The 21,499-nt window shown below is 40.1% G+C and overlaps 2 protein-coding genes across 4 annotated transcripts in view; one reads left to right on the plus strand and one right to left on the minus strand.

The window, feature by feature from the left end:
* Positions 1 to 21,499, minus strand: part of LOC307168033 (snake venom 5'-nucleotidase-like) — a 475,297-nt gene that overhangs the window by 56,975 nt on the left and 396,823 nt on the right. The gene's annotated exons all lie outside the window — the stretch shown is intronic.
* Positions 3,367 to 20,988, plus strand: lats1 (large tumor suppressor kinase 1). 2 transcript variants are annotated; one of them, XM_079887499.1, is made up of 8 exons: positions 3,367 to 3,535; positions 5,131 to 5,577; positions 7,645 to 7,795; positions 10,143 to 11,488; positions 13,720 to 14,302; positions 16,126 to 16,308; positions 17,532 to 17,638; positions 19,177 to 20,988. In XM_079887499.1, exons 2-8 carry the CDS (start codon positions 5,221 to 5,223, stop codon positions 19,657 to 19,659), a joined length of 3,210 nt encoding a protein of 1,069 aa, XP_079743625.1. In that variant the 5' UTR covers positions 3,367 to 3,535; positions 5,131 to 5,220; the 3' UTR covers positions 19,660 to 20,988. The 2 variants fall into 2 exon arrangements, with proteins under 2 accessions (XP_079743625.1, XP_079743624.1); XM_079887498.1 differs by having other exon boundaries at positions 5,138 to 5,577.

The following is a 21,499-nucleotide window of genomic DNA, read 5'->3' on the forward strand; positions in this document are numbered from 1 at the left end:
TCTGGTGACTGTGGGGGCCATTTTAGTACAGTGAACTCATTGTCATGTTCAAGAAACCCATTTGAAATGATTCGAGCTTTGTGACATGGTGCATTATCCTGCTGGAAGTAGCCATCAGAGGATGGGTACATGGTGGTCATAAAGGGATGGACATGGTCAGAAACAATGCTCAGGTAGGCCGTGGCATTTAAACGATGCCCAATTGGCACTAAGGGGCCTAAAGTGTGCCAAGAAAACATCCCCCACACCATTACACCACCACCACCAGCCTGCACAGTGGTAACAAGGCATGATGGATCCATGTTCTCATTCTGTTTACGCCAAATTCTGACTCGACCATCTGAATGTCTCAACAGAAATCGAGATTCATCAGACCAGGCAACATTTTTCCAGTCTTCAACTGTCCAATTTTGGTGAGCTCGTGCAAATTGTAGCCTCTGTTTCCTATTTGTAGTGGAGATGAGTGGTACCCGGTGGGGTCTTCTGCTGTTGTAGCCCATCCGCCTCAAGGTTGTGCGTGTTGTGGCTTCACAAATGCTTTGCTGCATACCTCGGTTGTAACGAGTGGTTATTTCAGTCAAAGTTGCTCTTCTATCAGCTTGAATCAGTCGGCCCATTCTCCTCTGACCTCTAGCATCAACAAGGCATTTTCGCCCACAGGACTGCCGCATACTGGATGTTTTTCCCTTTTCACACCATTCTTTGTAAACCCTAGAAATGGTTGTGCGTGAAAATCCCAGTAACTGAGCAGATTGTGAAATACTCAGACCGGCCCGTCTGGCACCACCAACCATGCCACTCTCAAAATTGCTTAAATCACCTTTCTTTCCCATTCTGACATTCAGTTTGGAGTTCAGGAGATTGTCTTGACCAGGACCACACCCCTAAATGCATTGAAGCAACTGCCATGTGATTGGTTGATTAGATAATTGCATTAATGATAATTGAACAGGTGTTCCTAATAATCCTTTAGGTGAGTGTATATGTACCGTTTCTTTTAAAGGTTAAGGTACAATATTGTATCCTTGAGGGTACAGCCCCAGTGACAAGCCATTGTACCCATAAACGTACAATTATGTACTTTAATTTCTGAGAGTGTTGCGAGCGAAAAAACTGAACGCGTCCAGGACAAGCCGGATTCCACCATATCTTTATATACACAATATTAATCTTTTACATTGTAATCCTTTTATTTTAAATATTTGGCATGTTTGTGTGCTGGGAGTCCCTGTGTGTGTAATAAGCAGAGTGTATGTCCGTTGTTGACCCATCTATAGGCGCACATTACTAACGCGCTCTTTAAATAACAAAAAGAAATAAATACTGCGCCATTGACTTTAGAGCAGGTTTCAGTTGGTCAATGTTTCAGTCTGTTTCAGTTCCTCAAAATAGCAACGTGCCAACAATGCGCCAGAACACACCTCGTTTATAGACCAGCAGCCCATGGGCCACAGATGGGCGACAATGCATTTGCTATTTAAGATCGTGAAAATGATAACTGCGTCGGGCTGAAACTAGCTAAAGACACTTGCCAGGCGCTGCATTGCACTGGGTCTATGATAGGGCCCTATAACAGTTAGGTCTGGTCGAACGATGTATTAATTCAATTCAGATTGGATTATGTTGGTAATAGGCACTTACCTAAAGCTAAAATATGTTTTGTGCCTCTAACAAGTGCTTTTGACCTTCTTTGTGATCTGAATGGTCTGTGGAAAACACTTGAGGTTTGACACAGACTTGTTCCACCGCCCAGAACACAACTGAATGCTTTTTCAAGATCCTCCATACTTGAAAAAACACGGAAAAGTACTTTTAAACAGGAAACGATGGAATATTTACGTACATATTTACAGCGGGTCTATTCGCACAGGATTAGTGTCACCTGAGGTAATTTTTCCAGACATTTTTCCAGAAAGTAAAAGTCGCCGTAATGTTTACTGACATAGTCTGTAATGATTAATGAGATGGCACAGTGACTAAAATCCCTGAGAAGCTCTGGTAATAATTCAATACCCAACCTCTCCATGTTAAACTAATCCAGTCCGAATAGGGCTTATGGATACCTCCCCTCTCCAAAGACCTGTGAGATAGGATTCAGTGTAGTTCTTGTGATGCCCAGTGATGAGGTGGACCAAAGGATCTGATGATTCACAGTGTCAATGGATCCAGGAGAAGGAGAACTGATGATTTGGATTCAGATTTCGCTTCATTGAGGAATGGGATCTTCTAGAGGACAGGAGAGGAGAAGTTTAGATACTTCTGCCTCAGTCAGGGAAGAGGAGGAGAGAAGATTTGGCTGTGGATAATGTTGAGTTGTTAGTAAAAATTAAGTTGAAAGAATGTTTCAGGATCATCATACTAACCTTAAACAAACGTTAAAACCAAAACTGAACATTTGGAAAACGTTCAGAAATGTGTTAGCTGGGTATTCCCTTTCAGTAGGCCTACATTGTTTTCTTTATGATTTAAGTCCTAAACAATAACCTTGTGAAAATCTTTCACTGACCACTGGGTTCTTTTATTTATATGGGTGCCTTTTCTAAGATTGTTCTAATTTACTTTTATTAGGGCCTTTTGTATGAACCTCCTAAAAATCAATAAATCAATAACAAACTCTACTTTAATGCAGCTTCTTGTGCATTTCATTGGTGCGTGTTTCACTGGATTTGCCAGGTCATTTAAAATAATGTACCTAAAAGTTGATATTAGTTTGATATTAGTGTTATTTTACACTATTTGAGTTATTTTATGAAGTCGTCTGAAAACATTTTGTGCTAAGTGCTACTTTATTAAAAAATAAAAATCTGTTTAACTATGTTTATGAAAAGTTTTGAACTGCTGAGTAAGAAATAGCCTAAGAATTTGAGAAAAACTTATCCCACTATAGCAAATCCTTTTAAAATGTACAATTCATCATCCGGTGGTACAGTTTAACTGCTCCTTTTTGTTGGTTACAGTCCTGTTAGTATTTGGGCCTGAGGCTGGACATTTTTTAAATGAAAATGTTCAAAATGAGACAACAAAAATGGAAAATAGAAAAATAATAAAACTAAATCAGTCAGAAATGGCACCGTTTTCTGAGAATGAATGTACTACCATTATAGGGCAGAGCCATAGATGAGCTGCTCTGGGACTGGAAACATTATGGACATGAACAATGGCTAGGAGCTCAATTTATTACGTAACAAACTGTGTCCACAAAGGCAGCTGACGCACCTCTTGCGTTCATCATTCATCATTCATCATTCCCACTGAAGGAAGGGTCTGTGGTCTCGTGCAGGTTCCTCTGGGGGCGGGGCTCTGGAAAGAGGGCGGGGCTCTGCAGAGAGGGCGTGTCACAACATCCGGGCTCTTGTAACGCGCATGACAGCCGTTGTAAAACAACTCAAGACGACAGTAAATACCAAAGAGAAGCAGACGGTCCGTCAACAAATACATGTACCTGTCAGACACAGCAGAACAGGTACTCATGAGGATTTCCCAGTGCGCAGAGGTCGATACATGTACAAACATGGTGTTGCGCCCTCAGTAAGCGGTAAGTGAATGTAATTCGCTCTTATTCGGTGTATGGTAGCACTATGCTATCGCCTCAGCTTTAGGCCTCAGGTACCTGTTGTACCGATTCATTAATGATTTATCAGCAGTAACATGCTCATTATACGGTAGAAATAATGTTTAAGGTTTTTCAAGGACATTATGTGGCAATACCTCTACACTCTTGTGAACGTGTGACATACTGTGAGGGGCTAACTGGGTTAGCAGTGTGTGAATCTGTTGGACACTACGACTGTGTTTCAAAGCCTGTGGAGATCCCTACCTAGACAGCATCTGGCCATCGTTTCTGGGCACTGATGCTGTCTAGGCTGTAGTTAGGTTTCAGACGCATACTTTGTTTAACCTGTTTATCTGTGTGATCATCACAATCACTGGTTCCTATTGGCGTTTTATTTATAGTCTTAACTTACATATTTGTGGTCTGGTGAGCTTTAGATATGTACCACAAAAGTAAAATGTTGTCATATGATCTTGAACTATCATTATCACTGAAAACTTCAAGTAAAATCTAAATATAGAAAGAAACTCATGATGATATTAAGCATTATAAAAAACATATTTGTAAATTAGGCTTCATTTTCTTGTTTTACTTTTAATGAGGATCACCATGTAGTTGTTACAAGCATTAAAGGGTTAAGTTAGTTCACCCAAAAATGATCTCATGATTTACTCGCCCTCAAGCCATCCTAGGAGTATATGATGACTATCTTCTTTCAGCCAAACACAATCGGAAATATATATAAAAAAGCTGTTTCAATCTTTATAATGGGAGTGAATGGTACCATTTGTTTTTGAAGCCCCTAAAAAGTGCATCCATCATAAAAGTAATCCATACGACTCCAGGGGTTAATAAAGGCCTTCTGAAGCAAAGCCATGCATTTTTGTAAGAAAAATATCCATATTTAAAACTTTAGATTTTAAGGAATAGAGCAAAACAAAACACCGGTCACGAATTAGAAGTCTAAAACGAGAATTTCTAAAGATAATTGTCAGAGGACCTTGAGTTTGTTACCCAGCCCTGTTTGTTTGAAGCACGAGAGGCTAAGCTTACACTACTCAGAGGTCAGAGGTCACTCTTCCACCGAAACTAGACTCTCTCGTGGACGGTGATTACAGTTTATAAAGTTATAAATATGGATATTTTCTTACACAAACGCATCGTTTATATATATATCCATATTTAAAACTTTGGATTTTAAGGATAGAGCAAAACAAAACACACAGTCTAACACGAGAATTTCTAAAGATAATTGTCAGAGGACCTTGAGTTTGTTACCCAGCCCTGTTTGTTTGAAGCACGAGAGGCTTAGCTTACGCTACTCAGAGGTCAGAGGTCACTCTTCCACCGAAACTAGACTTTATAAAGTTATAAATATGGATATTTTCTTACACAAATGCATCGTTTTGCTTCAGAAGGCCTTTATTAACCCCCGCAGAGTCGTGTGGATTACTTTTATGATGGATGGATGCACTTTTTTTTGGTACATTTTTAGGTGAACCAGCCCTTTAATTATGCAATTGAATTGACATTGATGTTTATAATGCATGCTTACTGATACGCCGACATCTCTCTAGTGTTTAGGTGAAACAAACACTGAAATCTGGACAGTTCCACTCTTCCACCTGGAAGCCTCTTCACCACCTCGGCACTTAACGTATGTTTACATGAAGAGGGGCGAGAAACCCGAGGGATACAGACAGATGCGACCCAAGACGTTCCCTGCGAGCAACTACAGTGGCAACAGTCAACAGATGCTGCAGGAGATCCGAGAGAGCCTGAGGAACCTCTCCCGGCCCTCGGATGCTCCCAAGGCCGACGGGAGCGCCGGGAAGGGGCCGCTGGACGATCCCAGACAACAGGGGCGCAGCACCAACCCCAGGAACCCCCACCACCACCGAGCCCTGCAGGAGATCCGCAAATCACTCATGCCCTTTGCTTTTAATGAAACTACCTCCAGTGGACACACCACAGACATCAACAAGCACATGTTGCAGGTGCTGCAGGACGCGGGCTTTGATGAGGTAATGCTGGATTTGGTCGGGGTTGAACGTACTGAGATGAGAAGTTCGTTTACTCTTCTTTCCCTCATATGCGTCATATCAAAATCATTTGTGCCAGGAATGTTCTCTCCTGTCACTTTATAATTTCGCTTATTTGAGGAATGACAGTCACGGTATGTTGCCAGACCAGCTCTGGTTAAAGAAGCGAGCTCAACGTGTCACTCTCATGCTCACTAACAACAATGTGGGTGTGTGATGTACATATTTTAGTGTTTTCCAATAAGATGAATCTCTCTGCATGGATATGCATGCACACAGATTGAGAAAACAGATTTTGGTCTCTTTCTCTGGTTGTACAGGCAGACAGAAAAGGCTTTGGTATACTTTAATAACGATAATGTACAGTCAGAAACCCAGACAAGTCAAGAAGTCAAGTCACCTTTATTTATATATTTACAGATTGTTTTAAAGCAGCTTTACAGTGAAAACAGGAAAATAATGCAACAAAGTTTGTTTCCAGAAGAAAATAGCGTCACAGTCCAGCTTAAGTTTAGTGATGGTTCATTTGTGTTGTAAAAAAAGTTATTAATTTAGTTCATTTTTATATATATTTATACAGTACACTACAGGTCAAAAGTTTGGAAACATTACGATTTTTTTATATTTGTGAAAGAAGTCTCTAATGCTTATCAAGGCTGCGTTTATTTGATCAAAAATACAGAAAAAAAGCAGCAATATTGTGAAATATTATTACAACTTAAAATAATAGTTTTCTATTTGAATATACTTTAAATTATAATTTATTCCTGTGATGCAAAGCTGAATTTTCAGCATCATTACTCCAGTCTTCAGTGTCACATGTGACATCCAGTCTATCACATGATCCTTTAGAAATCATTCTAATATTCTGAGTTATTATGAGTGTTGGACACAGTTCTGCTGCCTGATATATTTGATGAATAAAAGGTTAAAAAGAACTGCATTTACTCAAAATAAAAACATATTTTCTAATAATATAAATCTTCTTTACTATCACTTTTTATCAATTTAACACATCCCTGCTGAATAAAAGTATTGATTTATTTCAAAAAAAAAAAAAAAAAAATTGCTGCTTTTTTTTATTTTTTATTTTTATTTTATTTTTTACTTTTTATTCATCAAAGTATCCTAAAAAAGTATCACAGGTTATGAAAAAATATTAAGCAGCAGAACTGTTTCCAACTTTGATAATGAATCCTCATATTAGAGTGATTTCTAAAGGATCATGTGATAGACTGGAGTAATGATCCTGAAAATTCAGCTTTGCATCACAGAAATAAATGACAATTTAAAGTATAATAAATTGAAAACCAATTATTTTAAATTATAATAATATATCACAATATTACATTTTTTTTTCTCTGTATTTTTGATCAAATAAATGCAGGCTTGATGAGCAGAAGAAACTTCTTTCAAAAACATTAAAAATAGTAATGTCTCCAATCTTTTGACCTGCACTGTATATATAAAGCCAAAGGCGACAGGGTGATGATCAGGACTCAGTGGGATAACGTACAGTCTGCTGCTTCACAATTATTACATGGTTGTGCTTGCCAAACAATTAAAAATACAAGGTCATGAAATAGTGATTTGTGCACAAAATTTGTTTATTATGTGACGTGAAACAAGCACAGCTCTGAGGGAATGCAGTTGCCTGGGACAGCTTTATATGCACAAATATCTGACCGCAGAATGCCATGACCAATCACAATTTAGTGCTCTAAAGAGCCATGAAATAATAAAACAATATCGCGCAAATGAAATGTTCGCAGCTTTGAACTGTGAGCTCAGAGAGAGACTCAGAGAGTGCAACTTGTTTCCCCTTTTGGCATTTCATGAGTGCCAATGTTACATTGATTCTCTTTAGTAGTAGTAAAACAATATTGTATTTGAATAGCCTACCTTATTTCCTTAGATAAAATGCTCAAAGTGTTATGGACAACAATAATGAATATGAATACCATGTCTTCAGATGCATTGTGAATGTCAGTTCTTTATAAATGTATATGTTAAGTCTGGATGTCACTCCTCATCTGTGTGTTTGTACAGGAGATGGTGGTGCGTGCGCTGAAGCAGACGAACAGTCGTAGTGTGGAGGCAGCCATCGAGTACATCAGCAGGATGAACTTCCAGGAGCCTGCGAGGGAGCAGATAACAGCCGCCGCCGCGCGTCCTGTGAACACGGGGATAAAGCAAACAGGTACCTAACACCACTAAGACACACTTCCAGTTTGATATATCAGTCAAAAGTAGATGAACAGTCGATTAACTGTTAAGGCGAGACACTACAGGTGAATAGGGTACATTAGCAGATATCACCATGAAACTTTCCCAGTTGATTACCTACTTTAAGATGAGAAAAAAATGTATTACAAGTTCTCTGTAATTTAATGTTGAAATATGCAAATTAGGCTATATCTAATTAAATATGCGCTAATTTGCATATATTTAAAAAAAAACGAAATCTGAGTATTGGATAAAGCCAGGTTAAAAATTATTTTTTCATTGTGTTCACATATTAGATGGGAAAACATTACAGAGGGATTTATGGATATCTACTTTTGTTATCCTGTAAATCAGAATATACTGTCAATAGCCTTAAAAAAATTATTTTCGCCATGTTTTTTGGAATAAAATGTTATATAAATCAGGCTAGTAATAATTTATTTACAAATCCCTCTGTAAATGTCATCATAATATAACTAGGTACAAGACTGGAGAGTTTGGTGTATATAGGCGCTACTGAAGTGGAGATTTCGGACTTGGAGAATGAGAGAAAAGTAATTTTGAGAAAACGGGCTTTAAAGATTTATTATTATCCAATGAGATTGCGCATTCAGCCCTTTTACTTTCATGATTGGTTGCTGATAAAAAGGAAATTACCATATTTGGATCCGACAGCTTTGTACAGGAGAGAGAGAGCTTTCCAGCGGTGTGTGTGATGACAGGGAGCAGACAGCGATCGCGGAGCAGCGTGTTGATTAAGAACGCCAACTTTTGTTGAATTTATGAGAAATCTACAGACGCAAACAGGCGAAGTGTAGTAACATAAAGACCTAAATGTGTATTTCGGATGTTTTTTTCACCACAAGTCTGAAAGAAGACATGTTATTGAAGACAAATGTCCAAAAATCTCAAAATTGACCAGTAAAAAAAAAAAAAAATGTTTTTGCCTGCCGTGTCTCGCCTTAAACGAGTGATCTTGATGAGTCCCTGTAGTCATCCAATTTGACTCCTATGCTAATGTAGGATTCAGAAACTTGATAGGTGATCTTTATAAAATGTAGTTTGATCACTATCTTCTCAGTTGTCTAAAACATTGATTCCCAACAGGGGGGTTGCGACCCACAAGGGGGCCTCAGCGAGCTCTGTGGGGGGTCGCGTCGTATTTTGAAAAGTTTTGAGCAATGAGCATTAAATAAAAGTCCTTAACTTTTTTCTGTTCAAAATTTACAAAATTTATATAATGAGCGAGTTCATTATATAATGAAGCATGAATCCATTTTCCAATCCGTTTTTTTTTTGTCTTATCCTGAACCACTATGGTACACCTATAATAAGTGTTTACATTGGGACTATTTCACACTGGTTCGGATCGCTGCCGCCGCGGAGTAGCCCGGTACCTGCGTGACTTGTCATAGACGTACACAGAGAGAAGTAGTTCCGGCTACAATGTTCTTCCGAAAGACGCATTATTCTGTAAATAAACGCAAGTTTATTATCGCTCGCTACAGCGCCAAAAGCGTCAAAAATAAAGTCTCACATTGATCAAGCCTCACAAATAGCATGCAAGTATTGAGGTCCCAGACAGCAGTCTTTTAATAATAGCCTATATTCTTGTTTTTTTTACCTACACAGTGTGAATATTTTTGTTATTGCATTTCAAATAGGGCCAATTTATTGGCTACTCCTAGGCTTACGTTTTTAAATTACAAAGGGCCTACTGATGTTTTTGTTATTGTATTTTCAATATTATAGGCTATTATTTGTGCATAAACATATCTGGTTATAGTAAACATACCGTTTGTTTTTAAAACAAAAATTTTTGTCATCCTTGCTGCAAGCTTACAAGAGCGATAATATCATTAAATTTGAAGGGGGGCCTTAAAATATTTTCTTGGGAAAAAGGGGGTCTCAGACAAAAAAAGGTTGGGAACCACTGGTCTAAAAGATTTAAGGCGATTATCAAAGTTTGATTAGAATGTTGTTTAATTTTCCAGTAAAAGATGATAAATTTCTATGTTACATTTAATTACCCGTCAGCAGATTTTGACTCGTAAAGCGGAATTGAATTGAATTGTGTCATTACTCAGACCTAGTAATTCATTTTCATTGTGAATGGTTGATTTAAGGTAATTCACCAAAATTCGCCCAGCGGTTGATGAGTGTGCATATCGTGCAGCTCAGATGATCAGGCAGTGTAAAGGCACCTTAATATGCCCAGGTTTTGATTTTTCTCGGGCCTCGGGTCTTGTTAACTGGGCTTCTGAAAGTTCTGCACAGACTCCTGATAGTATTGTTGTAATGTATGGATGTTTCTTTTCTAGGTCCATCCCAAATTCAACAGACAGTGTTGCGGCGCCAAAGCTGGAAGGGTTCAAAGGAATCACTGGCCCCACAGCGACACAGTGCTCTAATGAGCGATGGCATGATTTACCGTCCCAGCAGCCCTGGACCTCAAAGTGACCTCTCACGGCCCGCCACCTTTCCTCAAAACCTCTCTGCTGCAGCCAGCGGCCAACGAGTGAACCCTCGACAGGTGCGTAGCATCACTCCTCCTCCCTCCTCGTGGGACTCCAATCCCTCAACCAAGCGGTATTCTGGGAACTTGGATTACCTGGTGCCCCGGATCTCTCCCGTGCCTCAGGGGCCCCGACCCGACGGCTACATAAACCCTCCGTCCCAGAATCAGCGAGGGCTCAGTCCAGTGCCTGTGGGTCGGCAGCCCATCATCATGCAAAACTCCGGTGGCAACAAGTTCACCTTCCCACCATCCTGGCCTCAAAATGGTGCCATGCAAGGGGAATACATGGGCATTAATAACAGGCAGCCGCCGCCTCCTCCGTATCCAATGCACCAGTCCAACAGACAGAGTCCCACGGCCCAGCAGATGCAATCCAGCGCGCTTTCCACACCCTCGAACGGAAACAACCTCCCCTCAAGCATGCTGGTTCCCAACCGCAATAGCCACAACCTTGATATGTACAACCTTGGAGGGCTTCCCCAGGTCAGACCTCAGACTTCGCCCAATCAGGACGCTCCTCCATCATGGCCCCACAGCGCGCCGGGCCGCTCCAACTCCTTCACCAGCGGGCGTCAGTGCACCTCTGTGCCCAGCTCTCAGCCCTCCGCCACGACCGTCACCACCATCACACAGGCGCCCGTCCTGCAGCCGGTGAAGAGCATGCGTGTGCAGAAGCCAGAGCTTCACACGGCCGTCGCCCCTACGCACCCGCCTTGGCTTCAGCAGCCGCCCGCTGCGTATCAGGAGCCGAGCGCAGAAGTGCCCAGCTACCAGGGCCCACCGCCGCCCTATCCCAAACACCTGCTTCAGCAGCAGCCGCCGCCTCCAGGGTACGACCCCAACCCCACGCCCAAACCCAGCAGCAGAGAGGAGGACGGGCCGGAGCACGACACCGACACGGACAGCAGCAACTGCTCCGGCGAGAAGAGTCCCGAGGCCTCAGAGGAGCGCGAGAAGAAGCTCATCACCACCTCTCCCGTGCCGGTGCGCCGTCTCAAGCGGGACGAGGAGCGCAAAGGGGAAAGCAGAGTTCCCATGTACTCGCCGCAGGCTTTCAAGTTCTTCATGGAGCAGCACGTGGAGAACGTCCTGAAGAACCACCAGCAGAGACACCGAAGGAAGAAGCAGCTGGAGAGCGAGATGCAGCGGGTCAGCATGCCTTTCTCCACCTCCCACAATGCTCTCTGCTCCCTTTACTCTACTGTTGAACCTAACTTTCACATCTTTTTTCCCTTCGTTATTTCCTGCCTTTTTATTCTCTTTCTCTGTCTGTCTTCCATATCTTTCAGTTTGTGGATCTCCTCTGTAAGCCGCCTTCTCTCGTCTTTTCTTTGTCTGATCAACTGGTTTTCATAGTTTAAAGGTTTCTTCTGGAGTAGGCGTCACTCAGTGTGTGGTAAAGTAAGACCCTGTCAGTTGGACGGCATGAGTGAATGAGTCTTTTCCTTAAATATGTTTTCATGAGCTCTGTTCTAAAGCTCTACTGAGCTGCCTACGTCATCACCTAGCATCATAGCCTTTATGTTGAAAAGGCATGAAGCGTAATGGACATATAATTGGCTAAACTTTTCAGCAAAAATGTTTGGTGTCTGTTGCAGAGAATGCAATCACCTAATATTTGCTTAATATTTATTCACACAAAAGCAACATTCAGTCACCTTAAAAGTTGTTTTTCTTGTGTGATTGCTATTTGTATGACACACAGAGTTGCTTCCTCACTTCAGATGGCCACTTAGGAGGTTTTGTGATGGTTAGGATAGCTAACTCTTTAGACAGTTCACTGGGTTTTAGAACGGAGCTATGATCTTACGGGTTTCCTGCATTTCTGATTTAAGCTCACATCTACTCCCACATGGGATCCATCCAGTGTTTTCACATGTTCTGCGCTGATTGAGGGGTGATTGAGGGGTGATGGATTGGGTAGAATGAAAGACATGTATCTAAATCTGCATGTTTCATAACCCACCTCACACTGTGCATTTTTAATTGCTGCTACCTGGCTGCTCGTTATTTTTTTTAGTTGAACTATTGTTTTGCGTTCCAGTGTAGGGTTATGATCTAGCATTTCAGTAAAATACCAATTTTCATACCAACACAGATTTACAACAAATGCCAACACAGCATTATTTAAATGTTCAACAGGGTTGATTTATAACATGTCTATGAGGCTTTTTTTGTAACATTAATATTTTCAGGTCCAAATTTACATGCATGTATAATGGATAATGTATAAGTGTTTTTCGGTGCACCAAAATTTCACCAGTTGAAAATCTGACCCCAAAATATGAATGGAAATCTAAATGGATTGAATAACAGAAAACAAGGTTCTTGCAGTAAAGAGCATGCAATTATAGTTGATGAGATGCATGTGATCTGATAAAAAAGCATGCAGGGATATCCAGGTGGATTTCAGTTGAAATTCAAGTGACATTGCAAAGTCAGGTTACATTTGCATGTCCTAGTTGTGCAAGAACAATGTATGACTAAAATAGGGGTGTACCGATACATCATTATATCAAGATATCGATAAATGCGACGAAAAATAGGTTTATCCGAGACTCAGCTTACTGTATTTAAAGGCATAGTTCGTCTAAATTGTTTTAATTCTGTCATGTTTTCACCATCATGTCATTTCAAACCAATAAGATTTTCTTTTAACTTCCAAACACAATTGTTTTTATGATATCTGAGAACTGTATGTCCATCCATTTAAAGTCAGTTCCTCTAAAACTTAAAAGATCCAATAAATGTCCTAAAGGCATCATAAGAATAATCAATCGAGTGGTTTAATCCAAATCTAAGTCTTCTGAAGAGACACGGTGGCTTTGATATGATGAACAGATTTACAACGACACACAAACTGTAGTAAACAAGCACGGCTTGTCTGTGTAAGAGATCCAACAAATGCCTGCATTGAAAGCGCGAGTGCAAGTTTACAGAGTTTCATTACTACATTAAACTACTAGCCTATAATGAATATAATGCAATGGGGATAATATTTGTGGGTCCTGATAATAATAAAATAATATATGTTTTTAATAATAATAATAAAAACCTCTTTATTTTGGCTCAAAATATCGCAATCGTATCGTGAGTTCAGTACCGTGATCGAATCGTGACATGAGTGTATCATTACACCCCTACTTCAGTAGTAAACAATAGTTTAGATCACTGTAGGAAACCCTGTGCATTGCATGCTTTGCTGTTTCTCAGTGCTGGACGCTGCCTGCCAATGTTGTGATGGTGAATATTGTATAATATATTGTCTGAAATGATTTCAGAAGTTTAGCTAATCTGTGTCTTTGTGTGTTGCGTGAGCAAGTTTGCCTGTGTTTATGTACAAGTGAGGGCTGTTGTAACCGTGTGTGTTGTGTGTTCAGGTGGGGCTTTCGGGCGACGCACAGGAGCAGATGCGCATGATGCTGTCCCAGAAGGAATCCAACTACATCCGCCTCAAGCGCGCCAAAATGGACAAATCCATGTTTGATAAGATCAAGACTCTGGGAATCGGGGCGTTTGGAGAAGTGTGTTTGGCTCGGAAAGTGGACACGGGAGCGCTGTACGCCATGAAGACCCTCCGTAAAAAAGACGTCCTGTTGAGAAACCAGGTGGCCCATGTGAAAGCCGAGCGGGACATTCTCGCTGAGGCAGATAACGAGTGGGTCGTCCGCTTGTACTACTCCTTCCAGGATAAAGATAACTTGTATTTTGTCATGGACTACATCCCTGGCGGGGACATGATGAGTCTTTTGATCAGAATGGGCATTTTCCAAGAGGACTTGGCTCAGTTTTACATCGCAGAGCTCACCTGTGCTGTGGAAAGCGTCCACAAAATGGGTTTTATCCATCGAGACATCAAACCCGACAACATCCTGATTGATCGTGATGGACACATCAAACTGACTGACTTTGGCCTGTGCACTGGCTTCCGGTGGACTCACGACTCCAAATACTACCAAAGCGGTGAGCCCAACAACAACTTATTTTTGATGACTTGACCCCATGATTTTGTGCCATTAGAACTATTTTTATGCCAAAAGTTACTCTGTCGGTGGTTTAGGCTACTGTTGTAGGTAATGTCGTATGCCAGTAATTTAATGCAATATGCTTTAAGACACACTATGTGCGATTTTTGGATTAGAATGTCAATGTTATATATTTTTTTTTTACTTGTGTACTTACATTATCCCAAATGTTTCCAAGAATGTTTAAATCCAAAGAAATAAGCAATTTTAACCAGGACACGAACCATGTATGTGCGTCGCCTATCAATGACATCATACCCTCGGTTCATACCCTCCATCATACCCTCGGTTTTTGGTTTTTAGTAGAAACCATGGAAACACCAGACGCTTGAATATATTTTGTGTTTTATTAGACAAGGGAACAACTGTTTGGATACATTTATAGACAGAAAACTAATTGTTATATAGCTCAACACTGTTGGTCTTATTGTTTAAATCTAAATCTTAAACAATAAGACCAATTTTCTTGATTTACCACGAGTACCATGTTTTACCATACCTAATATTGATCTAGCTCACTGCAGTGTGCAACATGTGTCTCATATAGTAGCGAACACACAGAGTAGCATTATAACAACTTTCAACACTCTCAAATATATCTAAACCGTTACCCCACATATATGACCGGAAGAAGCGGAAGAGGTCGTCTGTGGCACTCCACTGCTCTAATAATAATAATAATACACACACACACTCATAATAAAAGCTCCACTGCCCTCGAGCCGAAATCACGGCGTCAAGCTACGCCTTTGTTTTTAATAAGTGTCCTCTAGCGGTGAAAAATTACATACTGTACCTTTAATGTAATGACGTTTACAAAAATATTACAATTGCAAATGATGAAAGATTTGAAAAAGAAGTGTCACCAGTGCTTCAGCCTCCAAAAGCCTCCTGAACAGTGGGTTTCAGTGGGAAGTAGTCGTCTACAAACCACTGCAAAATCACATTCAGGTCTGACTGACATTCTGATACAGAACACACACTTTTTACCATCACATCAACGTGACTCTGTCAATATTTATGGACCCTATCTGCGTTTTCCAAAAGCATCGTTAGCCAACTATGTTCGCAAGTTCCGTCGTTATCAGCATAGTTCAACGAGTCAGTGTTTCCCGAAACCATCGTTCTAACGAACATTCGCAAACAGCATCGCAGAGTTGTGTGTTTGGGACGACAGATCTCGACCTGTGGTTAGAAGAAGAGTTTCTAGTTTGCATGACATGTGGACTCAATAAATCCTGATCTTGAGCAAAATAATCAAACTGACATTCAGTACAATCTGTGTCTTTAATTTAGAATACATACAAATGTCATTTACGTCTTTTAGTTTGTCAAGAGATTTAAAGCACCGTTTTTGAAGAGTGCGCATGAGTGAACGAGCTCTACTATGCAAGAACGAGCCTATGATTGAATCTGGAAATAAAGCAAAATAACTGAGAAAAAAGAGAAATAGTCCTCAGATGTCATGTCCGTAATTTATAGCAAAACATCTAGCGTTAATTCGATCTCAAACAGATTCATTAAAAGAAGTTATTACTCCACCACGTGCGTGACGTCATGAACCAACGTGGTTGAGCGACCAATTTGCGACAATACGGTTTCGGGAAACAGTCGTGACTAGAGCTAGTTGATTTCTTCAACGATGCATCGTACCATGGTAGTTAAGCAGCGAGTTATGGCGTTGTTCGGGAAACGCACCCCTGTATTGTTCACTATTGAATAATGAATGATGTTGAACTCGGTGTGTCTGTGTGTTGTCAGGTGATCATGTGCGGCAGGACAGCATGGACTTCAGTAAGGAGTGGGAAGATTCTGCCAGCTGCCGCTGTGGGGACCGACTGAAGCCGCTGGAGCGCAGAGCCGCCCGACAGCATCAGCGCTGCTTGGCTCACTCGCTGGTGGGCACGCCCAATTACATCGCCCCCGAGGTCCTGCTGCGCACAGGTGTGTACGCCGCCACATGTCCGCGTGTACAAAAATATCCATTTCTTGATTTTGATGGATTCTTATTTTGAAGAACCGAAATTGATTCTTAGATCCCAAGAATTGATCTTTCAGTCTGTGCTTCGTTACGTCTCTCCCATAAGCTTTGTTACTTGTTCTGATACGAAACCGTCTCATCTTTCAAATTCTATCAATTTTATTCTGAAATTCAAACAATAAATACCATTTTGGCTCCCTTTAATGTGGCAGATCATATATATCATCTCTTCTGCTTTACTACTAGTTACAGCATGAAATTAACATGAATGAACATCAGAAGGTATGTTGAAAGATACAGTACAACTTACTGAAATGCGTGTTTCAACCGCAGATAGACGTCAATAAAACAGCTTGTAAACAATGTCACATAATGTTAACTTTACCTCAGAAAAGCCAGTCAACGTCCAAAAACTCCTTAATAGGAGCATTTTGATAAATATATGCACTATATTGCATATTAGTTGTATTTCTACTTAACCTGTTCTTCAGTATTATTATAATAATAATAATGTGTGTGAATATATCTGTCATGTTTTTATGACAAACAAACCACTATTTAAATGTTTATATTGAGTAGAAATATAAGAGTAGAAATTCCCTGTATAGTTAACAATGATTTTGGCCATGTACTGTACCTGACAGGCCTCAGTTAATCGATACTGAATCGTGAAACGTGTGTCAGTGTCCAGCCCTAGTGTGTACAAACACCTACTCCTGATTTGGGAATAATAATATACCTTGTGTATTGAGCACTTTTTATGCTTGATATGGGTGTGCTATATTGACAAAAAAACGATCTTGATATTTTCTGGCATTTTGTCGGTAACGATAATTAGGTGATGTTTTGCAGAGTGTGTTACTGTGCTGGTACCTTGATGGGTTTAGGACTGCCGACTCCCAAAGCATTGGATATTCTTTATATACTAGAGTTGTCACAAAGTACCGACTTCGTTACCAAGTCGGTACTGAAATTGTGGCGCTGTTGAGCAAAATCATAAACGCCTCTGATTGGCCATTGTGTTCATGCACTCATCGGATATGTCTGTGATTGGCTACAATGATCAGCACACGGAAGTGTTTGAAAGTGTTTTGAAACCACTGCTGTAAACTTGAGATTTCATTACCCTTTAAATTGATGAAAATGAATTGATTGTTTCGTTTTATAATTTTTTTTTAAATCCTAGGTTACACGCAGCTCTGTGATTGGTGGAGTGTGGGTGTTATCCTCTATGAGATGTTAGTCGGTCAGCCTCCTTTTCTGGCAACAACTCCTCTCGAGACCCAGATGAAGGTGAGAATATATTTAGCTCTATAATACTGTAATGCACATATGCAGCATTAATTAGAAGATTTCACATTTAAGTCAACAAGATCTTCACCAAAAGTTGATGCACCTCAGGCTCTTGATGGAAATAGCATCACAACATGAATGTCCATCAAGAGGTGCATCGATCTTTGGTGAAGATCTTGTGTTGCCAATGCAAGAGTCCAGCTCTCTGTAAAGTCTCCTCCAGAACATCTGAAGACTTTCACTGAGTTTAAGATCTGGACTCAGAGGAGCATCAACTCATGTGTGAAAATGACTCTTTATCTTCAAGCTCCTCACAACCATTCTTTCACAATCTGAGCCAGATGAATCTTGACATTGTCATCCTGGAATATGATCATGATGTGTTTCATACATGGTTGTTTAAGAAATGAAAAGCTACACACTCCATCAATTAGTGTTAGAAGAACTGATGTCAAACATACACTCTTAAGCACTTACCAGTTTAAATCCACACACTAGCTGCGTTTCCATTACCCTTCAAATTGCGCAAATTGAAATTGCGAATTGAAAATACGCCCAGTGGAAACACGTCAATTTCGCAAAAACTCCCATTTATCGCAAAAAAGTTTTTACGCTCACATGAGGGGGTTTTTCAGGCAATTCGAAAAAGAAATATTTCACACAGCTTTTTTATTTTTTATTAGTTTATTTAAATCGGGACCATGCATATTCATGTACATTGTTGTATGAAAATACACCATGTAAATATGCCAGAATTAGTAAAAAGATACTACTTTTCATCTGCAGTCCCTATGCTGGTAACATAAAAACTAACAAAAAAATAACCAACAATCATACAACATTCACTCACTATGACAACAATACACATAGATAAAATATACATTGACAATACAAACAAACAAAAAAATTCATGATAACAATGACATAATGCATTCACCACTATACTACATTTAATTTAACAGTGAAAGTGTATGACTGATAAATGTTACAGTTAAAAGTGAGTACATCACTGGCTCTCTAAGAGCCACTCTTAGTGCAACTGCAACTCACAACTGCAATGGAACGGTGTGTTTGGACAGAATACAAGACAGATTTCTTTATTAAATTCATAATAGACAGAAGAATGACAGGAATAATGGATTCTAAACCTCAAATAAATGCCACAATCAAGACCTCGAAGCAGATCTGAGGGAGAAACACCCAGAAACACCTCATATGTGCCGCTCACAAGTATAATAAGGGTCGTTCCTTGTCATTAATGCTTGGAAAACACACATACATCTCCTTCCATTAATAATAACGGCCAGTGCAGTGGCTGGGATATAGTATATAAACCCACCAACGTCTGTTGCCATGATTTTTGGAATGATTTTACTGATCGCGAGAGGAAAAAATGAAGTTTTAGTCGCATAACATCGGTTAATAGAAGCGGTTTTTTTTTGGCCAGGCAGTGTATGTGGTCTATGTTTGCTCATGAACACATAGTTGATTCGTATAATGATCAGGTGATTGAGTGTGTGTGTGTGTGTCCGCCTCAGGTGATAAACTGGCAGACATCGCTCCACATCCCGCCGCAGGCCAAGCTGAGTCCCGAGGCCACCGCCCTGATCCTGAAGCTCTGCCGCGGCCCGGACGACCGGCTCGGGAAGAACGGAGCCGATGAGATTAAAGCCCAGCCTTTCTTCAAGAGCATCGACTTCTCCACGGATCTGCGGCAGCAACACCACGCGCCTTACATCCCTAAAATCACACACTGCACCGACACCTCCAACTTTGACCCCGTGGACCCTGACAAACTCTGGAGCGACGACGCCGACAGCAACCACAACGACACACTCAACCGCTGGTTCAAGAACGGCAAGCACCCGGAGCACGCCTTCTACGAGTTCACCTTCCGCCGCTTCTTCGACGACAACGGCCACCCGTACAGCTGCCCCAAGCCCATCGAGTGCGAGGAGTACGAGGAGGAGGACGAGCCCGTCGACCCGTCCAAGCAGAGCCGGGACCTGGTGTATGTTTAGTGTGTGTGTGTGTGTGTGTGTGGGTGAATCTCACTAAACCGGTCACAGAAATCAAAAGAAATTATATTTTGCATAATAATGCACACAGGACCATTCATATCAGCATTGTGATAAGAACATTTAAAACCTCAATTTCTCATTACTGTAATGCAAACAAACAGGTATTATTTAAATTGTAAAGTCATTAGACATCATGTTTTTTGTTTTGTTTTTTTTTTCACTGCTTTTATATGCTGATTTAAAAAAGAAAAATGAATGACTTTGCATTATAGTAATTTTTTATGTAATCAAATTTGGACACACAACAGGAATTTGGGGGGGAAATGTGTTTAATTCTCATGAAAATGCCAACAGTTCTTAAAATAAGCTTGATTTTCTTTTTGCAAAATATAATTTCTTATTTGTTTGATTTGTGAGGGCATATTTTCATGAGACGGACCCGCGTAGGATGTGTGTGTGTGGTGTTTTTCTATGTGTGTGTGTGTGTCTCTTCATCTGGCTACGGCGGTGACTGGTGGAGTCTGCCTTGACACTTTGTGCTGTATTTATTATGTTGTGTTCAGGATGCACTTGTCTGGTGCCTTTTAAACAGCCGAGAATCTAATGATGCAGTGGAGCTCTGTATTTTTTACTCCTCTTTAATTTATTTAAAGACTTTTTTTTAATAGTAGTTGAAATGAGTGTTTTCTTCCTCAAATGATGTCTTTATTTATGATCGTGTGGATTTGTTTCTCATTCTGAGTGGCACAGGGACAATGACTTTATGCTTTCCTTCACCAAAACTATAAGGGAGATCATCCTGTACTCTGGTAACATTTAGCTGACCGTTCATTATACAAGTTTCCAAGGAAAAAAAAAAACACTGTAAATTGTTGCTCTGTGTATTTTTTTTATTTTATTTATACACAAAATTTGTATATATAAGTTATGCGGTGTAAATTTGTACTTCCGCTTTTCTTAGTCCCAAAGGATATGATGTCAAAACATATTTTATGGTAAATATGACTCCAGATCCTGAGCAAAACACATCTGAAAACACACTACTCTGGTTTCTCTCCTTGCTATGAAGAGATCTTGCTGTGTCACTACCAAAGGCTTCAGTTTTTCTGCAAGAATGGTCGCATAACATCATTTTATTGTTGTCTTTTTTTCTGAACTCTATCCTGTGCATCTCTGAATGTAATAAGGAACTCCTTTTCTTTGATTAAACTGGTGGTCTTATTCCCAGGAAAAGCATCTGTAGCTACTTTTGAGTGTAAATTTGTATTGAATGGGAGAAAGGATGGGATGGTGATCAGTAAAAGCTCTTAAAGCACAAACCACATACTTAGTGTCCATGTCTAGTGCATTTCATTATTTTTTATATTTATTTAACATGCAGTTTCAATTGCCTGCTTAAGTTGGAGTGGAGGGCAATGAGAAGATACTTTAATTAAATGGTACATTTGTCAATATTTGAGAGCCTGCTTAGCTAGTCACAAGTCAAATGATTAATAATTAAAGCTGTCAATGTGACGAGACAGACCCGACAAAGAAAAAAGGGCAGCATCTCTATAGCATTCAAAAACAAGATGGTTGTGAAAGATTGGTTTATGGCAATGAGGATACGATAACATATTGGCTAAGAATTGGACTCTACTCTAAACGACTCGTTTTATATAATAGGAAAGCATTGTAATAAATGAGGACAACTAAACAGTAAGGCAGGTGAAAGAGACCGAATCTAGCTCAGATAATTAAACCTTTGTTTTGATGCAAAACAAATGTTCCAAATATAGTTCATTTATTTATTTTATTACACCACATTGTCACAATATGTCAGGAATTGAATGAATAGGGA

This window comes from Squalius cephalus (assembly GCF_949319135.1).
Source record: "Squalius cephalus genome assembly, chromosome: 12".
NCBI lineage: Eukaryota > Metazoa > Chordata > Actinopteri > Cypriniformes > Leuciscidae > Squalius > Squalius cephalus.